The sequence below is a fragment of the Biomphalaria glabrata genome, chromosome 2 (genome assembly GCF_947242115.1).
Source record: "Biomphalaria glabrata chromosome 2, xgBioGlab47.1, whole genome shotgun sequence".
NCBI lineage: Eukaryota > Metazoa > Mollusca > Gastropoda > Planorbidae > Biomphalaria > Biomphalaria glabrata.
In genome coordinates, this window is record NC_074712.1 from 63,203,244 (window position 1) to 63,219,104 (window position 15,861).

Below are 15,861 nucleotides of genomic sequence, written 5' to 3' on the forward strand. Positions count from 1 at the left end.
CCTGAGACAATCCATCAAGTGTAGTGCTTTTATCTTTTTCGGTGACATGAGGATAAATGTATTCTTATTAATCTGTTATTGCACATACAAGAAAGAAAATTTGCATCAGACAACCTAATTTCTATCTAATAATTGTTCATCAAATTAGTCTATCATCTATTTTCCTGTGACAATAGGTTTTCTGGTAAAGGTTAACCTGAAAGTAGTCTTTAAAAAGAAATCTCTTTAGCACGCAAACAATGATTAATGAGACTTTGTACAGCAGCACTGCATGATGGGATACAAGAACAGTTTGGAAGATAAAAAGAAATGAGGTTAAAATAAGACACACAGAGAAGCAAGTTAAGCCGCGGATGCATCCTGCAACTAATATACAAGTCAGTTAATGTTTCCATGATATTGATATCATCTCATGAGCTGCGATAGATCTGATTGAAACTATACTTGATATGTGTGTCGGCTCCGAAACAGATCATACTTGATAATCTCATCTGACAACTGCAAAGCAATTAGAACACACTCACATAAGATTCTAAAGTGATTCTTCAAGTATGTAGAGTCTAATCTAGTGTGCTCACTTTAGGTCTAATGATGAATGCAAGCCATAAGAAACATTCTGAAATATAAACACTTGACTAAAAAAACATTACTTCTCTTAATGTAAGAAGAAAAATCTCATTCTTAAACTTAAAACTGTTCGTGCTATGGGGGATTTTCATAAGTAGAAGCAAATCTATAAATAGCTAGCTTTACGACGTATCCGATTTGCCGAATAAGGAAGCATTGAAAAGCTATGCATTTTAAAAAAACATACTGATATGTTTTTAGCATCATAGAAACACATTCCTAAGCTTGTAACACAAAGTAATTTGTATTATTTTGTTGGCAACAAAGATCTTTCAAAATTGCTTATTTTGTCAAAATCACTCCCAAGTTTTTCTGTTTCATTACATTGATAATGATCCCACATTGTCTCTGCATTTATTGCTTAAAGAGATGTATTTGAAATGTAATTTGGGTTTTAAAACTCAAACTGTGTTAAAACTTGGTTATGAAAATTCTTTATTAGGTTGATTTACTGCCCCTTGTTGGGCTGAATTCCCATGAAAATATCTGACTAAGTTTTATAAGTCTCAGTCAAATGTTTTAAAACTGTTAGAAAAAAAACAACAAACTAATTAGGCTAAATGTTAAAATAGCAACAACAGATACAAAAATAGATCCACAAGAACTGTCCACCCAAATAACTTTCTATGAAACCTGATCTAGTTGTCTTTATATGAGAAACAAGTCCTTGTAATCACAACAAATTTCCGTACGGATCAATAAAGCAGTCTTAGTCTTAGCTCTTTTGTTTCTACACAACTGAAGAAGGCTGACTAGGAGACGCAATAAAAACACATTTATAAGTTTTTCCTTTGGTCTTCAAACACACTAGACTAAAAAGGATTCTCAATGATTGTTTCAAGCTAACCTTGGCTTGTATATGAAGTGAGAACAAATACACAAGAAACAATTATTTGTTGGACCCAGACCAGCTAGGTTTTTCTATTGTTGTACATAAGAACATAATCAGCGATGTTATTGAAGATTTGGTCAGACATTTTCCAAACTAGACGATTGGACACTTTCAAACATGAGTTGAGGGTTGACTTCTATTCATACAACATAAGGAGAAGTCAAACGCTGTGATCAAACTGAAGGCCGAGTTACAGACACATCTGACTAGTACATTGTCTGATGAGCTTCACAAGTCAGTGAGCCTTTTTATGGTTCAACGCAAAGTGAATCAGATTTGAAAGAAAAAATATTTTCTCATAGACACAAACAGTTACAGGAGATGAAAACATACTTACAGTAACAATCTACATATTCAAGTGCATCAAGTTTATACAAATTCTACAAAATATTAATTGCAATGTACGAGTACCCAATCTGTGTTTCAACAAATGATCTCCCCCCCCCCCCCTCCCCCCTCAGTTTTGAAGATCAACAGGGCTGAGAATATTATCTTTTAACATTTAGATGAGTTTGTTAACAGAATGGTTTTGGATATGATGAGATAGAACCTTATTACGTCAGCAAATTATTTGCATTCCTGCTCAAGTTGTTCCCATTTTAAAGGACCTTCTGAAAGGCACCTATGAAATTAAAAATAAATTGTCTGCGTAAAAAAAATACAATTTCTATAAAGAATTACCTATATCTGGAAAATAAAATTGAAAAAAAAAAAAGATTAAGTTTTCATATCCCTAAATGTCTTTTAGGCATCCCCCCCCCCCCCCCCCCCGCCCCCAAATAAATACTTAAATGACACACTTAAAAAAAAACAACAGCAAAATTAATATCCGAATGGAAAAATGTAGAAATCTGTTCATTTTTTTTAGGTGTATGCCCCCTGATGTCTTGTTTTTGATGTAATAATAAGAATACACGAGTATTATTTGTTGACATAAACCCGCTCATACTAGAACACCCACAATGCAACTATTGGGCAGGAACTAAAATCATTTAAAATCTCAGACAGATATATCACAAAATAAATAAATTGTGTCACTAACTAATTGGATTATATTTTTATGTCTTATTTACAGCCTTATCCTTAAAATGTATTGACCAAGACAAGCCAAAAAAAACAACAACTTCACAAAGTATTATACAATGACAAAAGCAATTAGAAAACTGGCCAGAAAATTGCTGTGTTTGTGGCCAAATTGGCAGTGTGAACACAATTGACTCAAAAGAAATATCACAACAATTATGTACACATCAACACAGGCTGGCAAATGCATTGAATCAATGTCTAGACTAAGTAGCAATAAGACACGAAGCAACAGTAGCAAATAATAGATCACAACGGAACAACAGAGCCATAGTAATAAATAGTTCACAAAAGTTTAGGTGTCACTAAAATAGAACAAGTGTGTAAAAATCTTTGAAAAATAAATCTGTGAAATATAAATAAAGATGAAATTTGATGACATCAGAAATTGAAAATAAACTAAGGAAAAAAAAAAAAAAATGGGGCATCCACCCTCCGTGTTCTTGCATTTATCGTATACACACACAAACACACACATACATGTCCGTACAACTTTATAGACTGGTAACGATTTGTTATCCCGTAAGATATCTCTTATAGACTAGAATTACATTCCTGTGAATCTTTGTAAAACTTGGTCTTCCAAAGAGTCAGTTTCACTATTTCTTTGGTTTATCTCCAACTTTTCAGACCCAGTTGTTTGGGTTCTGTGAATCCGTTTCACTACAAATATTTTTAGAACACTTGAACATTTTGTTACTCAAGTGGATCAAATATGATCCAAATCACCCAGAACTTTGCATAATTTGATCAATAATTTATGGGAAAAAATTTCTCCTACTGTATTTAAAGACTTGCAAAGTATTCAATGAATTTGAATGTACTTAGTAAAACTTTGATTTCTTAACAATATCAGTCAATACGTTATAATTGCAATGACACAGCCACAAACACATAAGCCTTGAACAAATTAAAATGTGTGCAGAATTAGAAAGAATGATATAGTGCATCAAGTTTGTCTCCGGTGATTAAGAGTTAAGTCTCCATCCTGTTGCCTTTGCTGCAGTTGTCACAGTAGAGTTCATTGAATTTATATGAGGAATTCACAGCTCACTAAGAGATACACAACTTCATAAGTGTGTGTGCTTCCAGCATTTTATTCAATGTAAAAGTTTTCCCATCTTAACTCAGCTTGCCGCCATTTTTATTTGAGCTCTGGGAACAGTTCTTGTACTACAATATCTAAGAGCACATAACTCAGCTGTCCAGAAAAAAAAAGTATAGAATAAAAAAATGATAAAGTGATAAAAAAAAATATTATCTAATGCTTTGATCACTTGAAAACCTAAAAATGTTGCTAAAATTCTGCAAATAATTTTGGAAAATTATATTTTATAATATTTTGCAGCAAAATGTTGAGAAAATATAATTTGCACATAAAATGATGCTTAAAATATTCACCTGTTTGTTGAGTTTTGGCTGCTGGAATATCTGTAGTAGCAGTTCGCAGCCTTCTCTTGTGTTGGAGTTGCCAAGGGCAGTGTGCAGTACATCTTGGAGAAGGGTCAAACACATATTGAAATTCAAAGCCAAAATAAAATTACAACTAGGTAATACTTAAAATTACAAGCCACTTATTAATTTACCTGGCAGAAAGTCCAATAACTCTTTGTAAGCTGAAGCATATCTGATTCTCTTATCTTCATCACTTCTGTAATGAAACAACATCATAGAGAACTCAAAACAGACACAAAGTGTTTTGGGACAAACAGTTATTGCTATCATCACTGCAATAAATTAAAAGACCAGCTTAGGCCCCAGCTTGCTTCAACTCGAGAGCACCTGGTGGCTTCCAAAAGAGTCAGCAGGAGATCTCTTACAGAGGCAGCAGGATACAGTAGAAATCTACTGCTGAAGACAGGCCAAGATGGTGAAAAGAGAACTTAAATTGGTCACCGCCAAACAATGGTTATGTCTGCGTTAGATGTGAAAAAGATATGTACATCACAACTAGATGTGTAAAGCAACATGAATTATTGATCTTCGGACAGGAAGACAAGCCTTAATATTATTAATATATTCATTTTTGAGAAGGTTATTTCTGTTTAATCTTGTACATATTTATTGCCAACTAAAAAACTCTCTATTGCGACCACTTTTATTCAAAAACAGCATTGTTACTGATTACAATCAATCATTTCTTCAGACATGCAACAAGTATTTCTGTGAAACTCAAAAAGAAAAATCCCACATTAAAGTTATCATACATATTTTGATTAGGATACAATCAATGTTTTACAGGAAAAAGTTTTACCTTGGTGGGTCATCATCAAAGAAAAGAATTTCTGAAACAGAAAATTGTACAATTACAGTTTTATGAGAGACTGTAACAGAACATAACCTAAGTGATTTATATATATGATCCAATGTTTATATCTTTTACCTTTCAACAAATTCACCAATCCAACAAGTCTATGTTCCTGAGTCACCTGACTCAACTTGTATTCTATGTGGTAGTCTAGATAGTTCTCTACAGTCTCCTTCAACAAAATTCTAGCGCTGAACATCAGCCCCATGAACCACTCAGGAGCTCTGAACACATTTTTTACTGAAAGAAACACCATTGTATTTTCATGATGAAAAAAAATAACTAAAATTAGTTTTAAACAAAGACTAGATACCTATGTTATTGATCAATTTTATGTATGTAAAGTAAGCTTAAAAAATCAATTTTATATCTTATTATATAATACAGACGTTACTTCAAAAAAAGAAGATGATTACGTCCTACGCGTCATGCATTCAGTCATGCATATTAACCAAAGACTTAAATTCTGCCAAGTCACTGGTTTTCCTGGCTAGCTCATGTGTGTGACAAGAACTAAATAATTTAAGCCTGAGTCATTGGCATTGAGTGTGCTGACAGACCTAAGAGACAAACTTTTATGTTAACTTTAAAAGACCAGAACCAACAGAGTCGCACGACACATAGACCCAAAGAAGAGACCTTGACAGAGACAGGGCGCAGATGAGGAAAAGAAAACTTAAATATACCGCCAGCAGACAACGGCTATGTCTGTATTACATGTTTCAAGATATGCAGGTTGCAACTGGGTTTGCATCGTCATGTGAGATACTGCACTCATCCTTAATCTTCAAAATCGAAGACCAAGCCTTTAAAAGACCTAACAGTCCACAGTGAGGATGTCAAATTTATGTGGAGAGATAAATATCCAAGAAACGTTCCCTAGAAAAATATCCATTAGAGCTAGATGGATGTCTTTAAATCCATGCCTAAATGGCAACTGGTTTGTGAAATTTAGTTATCCATTTCAATTGGAAAATATCTATCCTACTAGATGATTATTAAGTGCTTCTATTGAAAGACTGTGAAATACTAGTAGTCTTTAAAAACATAAGCAAACCCAAAACCAGTAAACAAAACTTACATAAAAATAAAAGGTAATCAAAGGCACCATCAATGTCCTTGACCTGGTGAGGTAGATCTCGCTTTGAACTGGGTGGCTGGAACCCAAAGTTCATATTGTTGTCAAAGTGTGTACCTGACAACTGGAATGAACATGAACAATGAAGGCGAATATTCTATTATAAATCTAATTAAAAAATACTTTAACTACTTTATGTATTCTAAAGTAATTACACTTATTGGAAGAGTAAAAAAAAAAACAATGTAATCTCATCATAAACATTGAAAACATCCTGGAAACTAATTATTAATTTAAATTTACGAGAAGTGATTAGTATGCAAGATAAAAGACTTTTCTTACAAAATTTATCAACACTATTTTCTAAAACAGTTTTTGGTATGAGATAATTACTTTAAAACCTGTGGAGTTATCCCATTAATTTAATGACATTGATGACAGGTTTTTTTTCAAGAAACAACTGTCATAGCCTTACAAGTTCTAATTTTGATTCAATGACTAAATTTTACATTAATAGCACTAACTGAAAGATAATTGAGATTAATTTGAAAAAAAAAAAAGAAAAGTCAACTGATTTTGTACTGAAATTAAAAAAAAATGCAAATACTTAATTTTACCTTGTCACTGGATGTTGACATGAGGGAAGTATCTGAGCCACGACGGGACAGTTTGCTATGGAGATAAAGAAACAGTGAAAAACAATTCCAAAGGGAATATAATGACTTATCTTATTATCTATTACAGATGTTACCAGTACTTCAAAAAAGAAGATAATTACATCCTACACATTTCATGTGTCAATCTAGTCATGCATGTTAATCAATGACTTAAACTCTGCCAAGTCGTTGGTTTTCCTGGCTGTTTCAGGTAACCCATTCCATTCTCTAATGGCACTAGGGAAGAAGGAGTATTTGTAGGGTATTTCTGGGTATTTTATTAGGTTTTGTTTTTCTATTTGTAAGTTATGGTTCAGTGTCTTATGTATTATAGCTACTTTAATTTTTGTTCTTCTGTCTCTAAGTTAAGTGAATTCCAAAGGGAATGGTGTATGTACTCTATTCAAATTAAAATATTCGTTAGTTATAAATCTCATTTGTATTTGTTCTAGTTTCTTTGATTTCTTTAGTTGAGGGATCCCAAACAGAGGGGGAAAGTTTTACTTAGGGACGATGAAGTAAAGTTTGTTAAAAAGTAAGAACGCTCTAAGTTACACTATCAACAAGACGCTTTTCAGTATACAGACGGCTAGTAACAGAGGACATTAGACGGATCCCTTCTTAAGTATTAAAAGTGTTTATTGTTTAATACTAGCTTCAACTCCATTTATCGATTGTTGACCTTTCGTCAGTGTTTCTGAAGGTTACCTCCTGTTTGTTTAATTGATTTTATCGACACTGCCGAAGAGCCACAACAATGCCTAAATGTTACTAGGATATTAAATCAACTTTAATATAGTGTTATTAACATGTCTGTAGATTTATGTTTTCAGTTATAAAACACACGTTATTTGAGCATTCTTAAAAATGCCTGTAGACAGTTTTATTTGTGATTATTGTTATGAAAAAGTCTCAAGACCTGTCTTTACTGAAGTGCCTGAAGACCAGCTGTATATGTGATTGTTGTAATTAAAAAGTCTCAAGACTTTACTGAAGTGTCTGTAGACCAGTGTTATCAATTACCTGGACTTTGGTTTTGAAGCTTCTGTTGATGTTGCAAACGTCACCAAAAACTCATCCAAATGCTGTCCTTTCTGTTGATGGAAATAGCAAAATATCCTTGAGTTAGTTCCCATTTCTATTTCAAAAGAAATCTCTTAAAGCAATAAAATATAGGAAGAGAGAAGCAACAAAATATAATAAGACAGCAATTAAATACAAGACAAAATAAAGAATGTCAACGTCTCTATATTAAAAGATCACTGATACAAAGTCGGAAAAATTTTCTTTGTCCTACAAGTAAGAGCTTAGAAATTAGAGTTGGCAGTGCTCAGAAGTACACAAAATAACTTGATTTTTAAAAATACATAGCTCATCAACACACCCAAAAAAAACGAGCAATTTATAGATTTGTCTCTATTTGTAGAAATCTCCCATAGAAAAAAAAAACAACTTAAAAATAGATTGCAAAAAAAAAATTATTAATCATTGATACAAATATTTTTATTTATTTTTTTATAATAATATTCAATTTTTAAATATTTTTTTCATTACCTCTTTAACAAGTTTTGTTTTAACAAATTTTCCTGAAAAAAAAAATCAAGAAAAATGAACAATTATTTCTAGTATCAACATACAATAGACTATAATTCGTTATCTACTTATAATCCAATCTAGCAGTTATACTGTTAATTGAAATGTTTTTTGTTTGTAAAAGTTATACCTAATTTAATCCCAGGTAAAAAGCTGGTGGAGAACTCATGCTCTGAAGTCAGAAACTGGTACAGTAGTTCACTGTTTCTTAAGTGTGGCTTGGTCAGCAGTTTCTGAAACATAGCCCCATTTGTTTGAACTGTTAGTAGCACTGGTCACAATAACTGGGCACTAACTTTCAATGATTTTCAAAGTAGAGAAAGCAGCAATAAATCTATCACCACTGAACTATAATAATGGTAATAATGTAACATAGAATTGCTGTCTGGCCAATAGGAATGTGCTTCAGACTGTCTGCACAATAGTACCAAATCACTACTCAACCCGCAGTCATTGCTACAGTTTAGGGCTAGGAAATATTATCTACTAATTCAGTGTTTGTAGTAGAGAACTGAGGGCCTCAACTGAAGTTAATAGCAGTTTTTTTTAACTCTCACACAAGAAAAGCTCAACATGTATTGATGTATTTTTTCATATGACATATCTGGATTCACAGGTGCCTTTAAATTTATAAAAAAGCACTACTAGGATTCACTGAAGAAACAATGCGAGGAATATATTTCGTATGAGTTAAATGCCTTCTAACTTAGATCAACAAAATAAATAATCCAAAATATAAAACTTGAATAGAGTTACTAAAACAGACACAATAAAGATACAGGTATAGAGATATAATCCAATAGTAGAGAAGTATATTAAATAATCCACATGGAAAATTGACTGATGACTTGTGACTATCCCCCTGCAATAGCTACTTTGACATCCTCTTAACTTATATGATACAGACGCCACTTCAAAAAAGAAGATGATTATGTCCTACGCATCATGCATTCAGTCATGCATATTAACCAATGACCTAAATTCTGCCAAATCACTGGTTTCCCTGGCTAGCTCAGGCAACACATTCCATGCTCTAATAGCGCTAGGGAAGAAAGAGCATTGGTACAAATTTGTCATAGCATATAGAACGAGGAATGTGCCTTTATCTTTGTGTCTTTCTGAATATTTTATTAAATTTTGTTTTTGTATTTGAAGACTATGATTCAGTGTTTTATGTATAATTGCTACTTTACTTTTCAGTCTTCTGTCCTGAAGGCTTTCTAAATTTAGTGATTTTACTAAAGGTATTACTCTAGTCAAATGTGAATATTCGTTTGTTATGAATCTCACTGCTCTATTTTGTGTCTGCTCCAGTTTCTTAATGTCCTCCTGAGTTGAGGGGTCCCAAACAGGGATGCATATTCTATTATTGGCCTAACCAAGGTTAAATAACATTTTAGTTTTATGTTCTTATTTGATTTATAGAAATTTCTTTTAATAAACGCTAATGTTTTGTTTGATTTTTTTATAGTTATTTATTTATTTATATAGTAGCATATATAATTATATTTCTAGATAGTTTCTCAGAACTAAGGTAATAGTATGACACTACTAGCTACCTGTAAATAATTCTCAGAACTAAGGTAATCTTATCTTATATGATAAAGACGTTACTTCAAAAAAGAAGATGATTACGTCCTATGACACCACTAGCTACCTGTAAATAATTCTCAGAACTAAGGTAATAGTATAACACTACTAGCTACCTGTAAATAATTCTCAAAGTCTGATTTTTTTCCTTCTGTAAAATCATGTTTGTTTGTTCCAAAAGATTTCTTGGCTGGAAGTTGACATTCTAACAGTTCACCTGAAAACGAGCCATTACACACTTCAATTCTACAAAATACTTTCCTGAGAAATTAATTTATATAAATACTTCTGATTTATCTATTTATGCTGTGGAAAAACATGCAGGTCGCAACTAGATTTGGGTAGTCATGTGAAACACTGCCCTCATCCTTAATTGTTGGAATCGAAGATATTGCGATTATTTATGCTGTGATTATGTTAGTAAATGCCTAATCCACATTGCCTGTTCTCCCAGACCAGTAGAGAGTGTATCCAGCTCACCTCTCCCAGACCAGTAGAAAGTGTATCCAGCTCACCTCTCCCAGACCAGTAGAGAGTGTATCCAGCTCACCTCTCCCAGACCAGTAGAGAGTGTATCCAGCTCACCTCTCCCAGACCAGTAGAGAGTGTATCCAGCTCACCTCTCCCAGACCAGTAGAGAGTGTATCCAGCTCACCTCTCCCAGACCAGTAGAGAGTGTATCCAGCTCACCTCTCCCAGACCAGTAGAGAGTGTATCCAGCTCCCCTCTCCCATACTTAAAATAAAGAAATGATTGTTACTGAGTTTTTTTTACGCAGATGTTTGCGTCCTTCTTGCTGTTAATGAGTTTGTTAATGCTGCTGCCTCGTCACATCTATCTTTCCCTATAAAAATGGAGTCATGCTTCACAGGTCCACAAATGGAACTAAGCTTTCCAAAATCAATACGCATGGTCACCTCCTTAATTTTGTTGACCACTTCATGTACCTGGGCAGCACAGTGTCCAAAGATGCATCACTGTCAAGAGAAATAGGCCAGTCTGGACAGTGTAGAAGAACTACTTACCTCAATCACACTGGATCAGACACCTATCCTGTATGGGTCATGACAAGGGTGATCTTTATTAGTGAGCTTGAAGGAGGACAGTGTAACAGAGGTGCCTCTTGGAAGTGCTATAAAGATTAACTCAGGCAGCGTTTAATCCACATCAGATGTGGCAAAATATGCAGATCACAACTGGGTTTTGCAAGATCACGTGAAATACTGCACATTATCAAATGTTCAGAATTCATACAAAGCCTAATTATGTTAGCCAAATGTATTACTAATTAACAGTACCAGGGTATTATTTAAAACAACCCTTAAAAAAAAAAAAAGATTATTACTTCTTATGCATAAGAATGTGTTTATTTAGTCGATCATATTCATGAGTAATTGTATTTATTTAAAAACATTAAAGACCATCAGAAACCTACCATGGAATTCTGTCAACTTCTGCTCCAGAACATAAAACTCTGCATATCTCCTGCACACAAAAAGGATAATAACTTTAAAAAAACATGAAATTGATAAGACTGTTAAAAAAAGAATTGTGTACTGGTCAAATAAGTAACGAATGGAATGAGATTAAAGGAAAATGTTTATAATCAATAGGTTATTAATACCAACATAAAAAAACTAACCTGGCCACAGTCCATTGCTGCTTTCTTTCTTCACCTGATTAAAACACAAATAAAAACATCATTCAATATTGTGCTAAACAAATGATAATTACACTGCATCTAATATATGGCCTATCTGGGAAAATAAATATATAAGTCTGGAGACAGGTCAAAATCCTCAATCCAACCATTGCCCCAACAAAATCCTCAATCCAACCATTGCCCCAACAAAATCCTCAATCCAACCATTGCCCCAACAAAATCCTCAATCCAACCATTGCCCCAACAAAATCCTCAATCCAACCATTGCCCCAACAAAATCCTCAATCCAACCATTGCCCCTACAAAATCCTCAATCCAACCATTGTCCCAACAAAATCCTCAATCCAACCATTGCCCCAACAAAATCCTCAATCCAACCATTGCCCCAACAAAATCCTCAATCCAACCATTGCCCCAACAAAATCCTCAATCCAACCATTGTCCCAACAAAATCCTCAATCCAACCATTGCCCCAAGAGCCACCTAAGCTTGCAAGACATGAAAATCTTCCATAAAGGTGGGGGAAAAAAAGGCTAGCATGACTCCACAGTGATGATGATCCTTGAAGTAACACACAAGATCATTCCACCAATAAAGAAATCCTTTCCTGTACTTCCCTTGCCCCTAATTGAAGTGATGACCAAAATATGTAAAAAAAAAAAAGGTTTCACATGTTTTGGATTATCGCACAGTTGAAGATAATTTACTTCCTAGTCCAAACCTCCTGCAGGACGATGGGGGATGGCAGCGGACAGGGCTTGAACTTAGAACCATCGATAAGTCTGAAGGACAGTCCAGCTCGCAAACCCCATGACCAGGCAGCCATGTTTATCAAAGACAAGCATAAATCAGAGGCTGAAAGGTTAAGTGTCTAACATAGTGTCGCACCCTCTTAGAAGACCTAAAATCTGTAGCTGGGAACGGATATATATAATATATATATATATATATATATATATATATATATATATATATAATGCATTAATCTTACCTTCCTCCACATCTAGCCTCCTAATATCAATGATGAAAACAAAATACTGTTTTCTAGGGTTTTCTGGGTCTGGCCTTGCACCTATTCTGGGTATAGTAACCCTCCAGGAGCTGAGGTCATGCATGGAGTGATCACAGTCTAAGCTTGAATCCTCAAGTTCCTCTTCAACACATACAGATGGCTGCTATTGAGACAAAACAAAACATGATGGTACTTTGTAAAAAAAAAAAAAAGTATTAAGAACAAAATTTGTGAAATTGTTAATTATGTGACTTTATGCTAAATGAGTACAGAGACTTATATACAGAAACTGAACACAGACTTACTTAGAGATACTGAACACAGACTTACAGATACTGATACTGTACACAGACTTACAAATACTTAACACAGACTTACAGATACTGAACAAAGACTTACTTAGATACGGAACACAGACTTACAGATACTAACACAGACTAACAGATACTGAACACAGACTTACAGAAACTGAATTTAAGGACATCCCATCTAAAGCTGGTTCGATGTTATTTGACAATCTTTCATCTGGTGTAAAAAAAAAAAGTTTTATTTCTATAATGGAAAGGCTTAAAAGAAAATAAAAATACTAGACTACTTACTATCTAGCCAACTATGGAACAAGTTGATTGATACGCTCTATTTTATGGCAGATTTACAAGAATAGGCACCAAACATAATAAAACACCTAACAGGAACATCCTGGGGAGCCAAATAAAAAACCTTAAGACAGTTATTCACTGGATACGTCAGATCTGTCATGGATAACTGTCTTTCCATACAAATAGCACCCAGCAAAACCTATCAATCATCATGAGACACAATCCAAAACCAAGCCTTGCGTCTAATCATCGGAGGTATGAGAACTACTCCCACAGCAGCCTGTGGAATAGACTCCAATATTGAACCTCTTAACAGAGCAGCATTAGAAGCTATTGAGAGATACAGAAGGTCGGAAGATGACCATCCTAACAAACTACTGACACAGAGAAAAAGAAAAAAAACAAACAAAAGATGCAAAAGAGCTCTGATACACCTTACTGATGAGGTAGCCCTAAAACACCGTCTACCCAACAACAGAGGAAAAAAATACCCAGATTTTCGAACATAGCCTCTGGACATTCACTACATTCATTTACAATTAAAAATCACGATTTTTCCAAGAATCAAAAGAAAAATAATGGTTGAGTATTAGACCAGCACAGTTAACTACAAATCTACCTGCAGATAAAAAAAAATCTTTAAGCTAACTACAAAACTACAAAAAAAGCCAACTAAATTAAACAACACATTAGATCTCTTCTTAACCAACAGACCTGGATTAGTAGTTGATTATGATATTATCCCTGGTCTATCAGACCATGAGATCATAAAAATACACAGTCAGATAAAAGCAGTAGCCAATACAAAACCCAAAAGAAAAATCTTACTCTGGAATAAATGTAACCTAACACAACTACACCAAGCTGCATTAAACTTTCAACAAACATTCTTATTAGAAAAAGACATTAACTAACCAGTCGATGACCTCTGGAATTTCATTAAAAACCATCTTAAAAGCATTATAGAAAATCAAATACCAACTAAATACACATCAAACAAAATAAATAAATGCTGGTTTAATAATAGACTAAAGAAGCTTTGTAAACAGAAGGAAAACCTCTATAGAAAATTTAAAGAAACTAATGCAGAAAGAGTTTACAAAAAGTATATAAAAATTAAACACTTAACCCAAAAAGTAAGCAGACAGCTGCAGAGTGAATACATAAACAATGTAATATCTAAAGACAACAACAAAAACCTATGGTCATACATTAAGTCTAAGAAAATGGAAACAACAGGCGTAGCGCCATTAAAAGATGAACATAACATAATACATAATGATAATGAAACTAAAGCAAACATTCTAAACAAATACTTTGCATCAGCATTTTCAGCCCCAGGAGACAAAGACATATTACTGAATTTGAACCAAGTAGACAACATAGAAGATATAGTAGTACAAGAAAATGGAATTCAAAAACTATTAGCCAACACCAAACCAAATAAAGCTTCTGGACCTGATGGTATTCCAGCTAGATTACTCAAAGAACTAAGTAATGAACTAGCCCCAGTGTTCAAAATACTCTTTCAGGCTTCACTTAACCAGGGCAGAGTACCAAAGGACTGGAAAGAAGCTAATGTCACCCCCCTATTTAAAAAAGGAGAAAAATCTGACCCAGGAAACTACAGACCAGTATCACTTACCAGCATCACATGTAAAATCCTAGAACACATAATATGTAGCAACATCATAAACCACTTAGACAAACATAATGTCCTCACACCATACCAACATGGCTTTAGGAAATATAGATCATGTGAAACACAACTAATAGGACTAATTGATGATTTTTCAAAAGGTTTAGATAATAGTGAACAAATAGATGCTATCTTACTAGATTTTTCTAAGGCTTTTGACAAAGTTCACCACCATAGTTTGCTTAAAAAATTAAAATATTTCGGCGTTAATGGTCCACTGCATCAGTGGATTAAAGACTTTCTGATAGGGAGAGAACAAACTGTAATAATAAATGGCTCTAAATCAACACCGATAACAGTAAACTCAGGTGTACCTCAAGGTACAGTCTTGGGTCCACTACTATTTTTAATTTACATAAATGATTTACCAAATTGCATTACTTCAGGAACAAAAGTCAGATTATTTGTAGACGATTGCATAATATATAGAACAATAAAAACAACACAAGACACAGATATTTTACAAAGAGAATTAGATGAATTACAGAAATGGGAATCAAATTGGAGCATGTCTTTCCACCCAGAAAAATGTCAGTTGTTAAGAGTAACAAAAAAACTAAAACAAATTAATTCCAATTATCTTATTCATGGCAAACCAGTAACACAGATTAAAAACGCAAAATACCTAGGTGTTATAATAAATGAAAAACTGTCATGGAATCCACATATTGATGAAACTACAAAAAAATCAAACAAAGCATTAGGGTTTATTAAAAGAAATTTCTATAAATCAAATAAGAACATAAAACTAAAATGTTATTTAACCTTGGTTAGGCCAATAATAGAATATGCATCCTCTGTTTGGGACCCCTCAACTCAAGAAAACGTTAAGAAACTAGAACAGACACAAAATAGAGCAGTGCGATTCATAACAAACGAATATTCACATTTGACTAGAGTAACACCTTTAGTAAAATCACTAAATTTAGAAAGCCTTCAGGACAGAAGGCTCAAAAGTAAAGTAGCAATAATACATAAAACACTGAACCATAATCTTCAAATACAAAAACAAAATTTAATAAAATACTCTGAAAGACACAAAGATAAAGGCACATTCCTCG

The 15,861-nt window shown here is 33.7% G+C and overlaps 1 protein-coding gene across 6 annotated transcripts in view; it reads right to left on the reverse strand.

The window, feature by feature from the left end:
• Nucleotides 1–2,287: 2,287 nt before the first annotated feature.
• The window catches only part of LOC106072420 (sorting nexin-14-like), a 38,387-nt gene continuing 24,813 nt past the window's right edge, over nt 2,288–15,861 (reverse strand). For 4 of the 6 annotated variants that reach the window (XM_056021874.1, XM_056021875.1, XM_056021872.1 and 1 more), the window contains 15 exons: nt 12,966–13,027; nt 12,482–12,665; nt 11,470–11,503; nt 11,263–11,312; nt 9,944–10,044; nt 8,368–8,470; nt 8,199–8,230; nt 7,668–7,738; nt 6,606–6,660; nt 5,992–6,112; nt 4,986–5,150; nt 4,857–4,887; nt 4,189–4,253; nt 4,004–4,095; nt 2,288–3,803 (listed from right to left, as the gene is read on the reverse strand). In XM_056021874.1, coding sequence (XP_055877849.1) covers nt 3,747–3,803; nt 4,004–4,095; nt 4,189–4,253; nt 4,857–4,887; nt 4,986–5,150; nt 5,992–6,112; nt 6,606–6,660; nt 7,668–7,738; nt 8,199–8,230; nt 8,368–8,470; nt 9,944–10,044; nt 11,263–11,312; nt 11,470–11,503; nt 12,482–12,665; nt 12,966–13,027 — 1,223 coding nt within the window. In that variant the 3' untranslated portion in view covers nt 2,288–3,746. The remainder of the gene's footprint in view (nt 3,804–4,003; nt 4,096–4,188; nt 4,254–4,856; nt 4,888–4,985; nt 5,151–5,991; nt 6,113–6,605; nt 6,661–7,667; nt 7,739–8,198; nt 8,231–8,367; nt 8,471–9,943; nt 10,045–11,262; nt 11,313–11,469; nt 11,504–12,481; nt 12,666–12,965; nt 13,028–15,861) is intronic. The other 2 variants (XM_056021873.1, XM_056021871.1) reach the window with 1 other exon arrangement.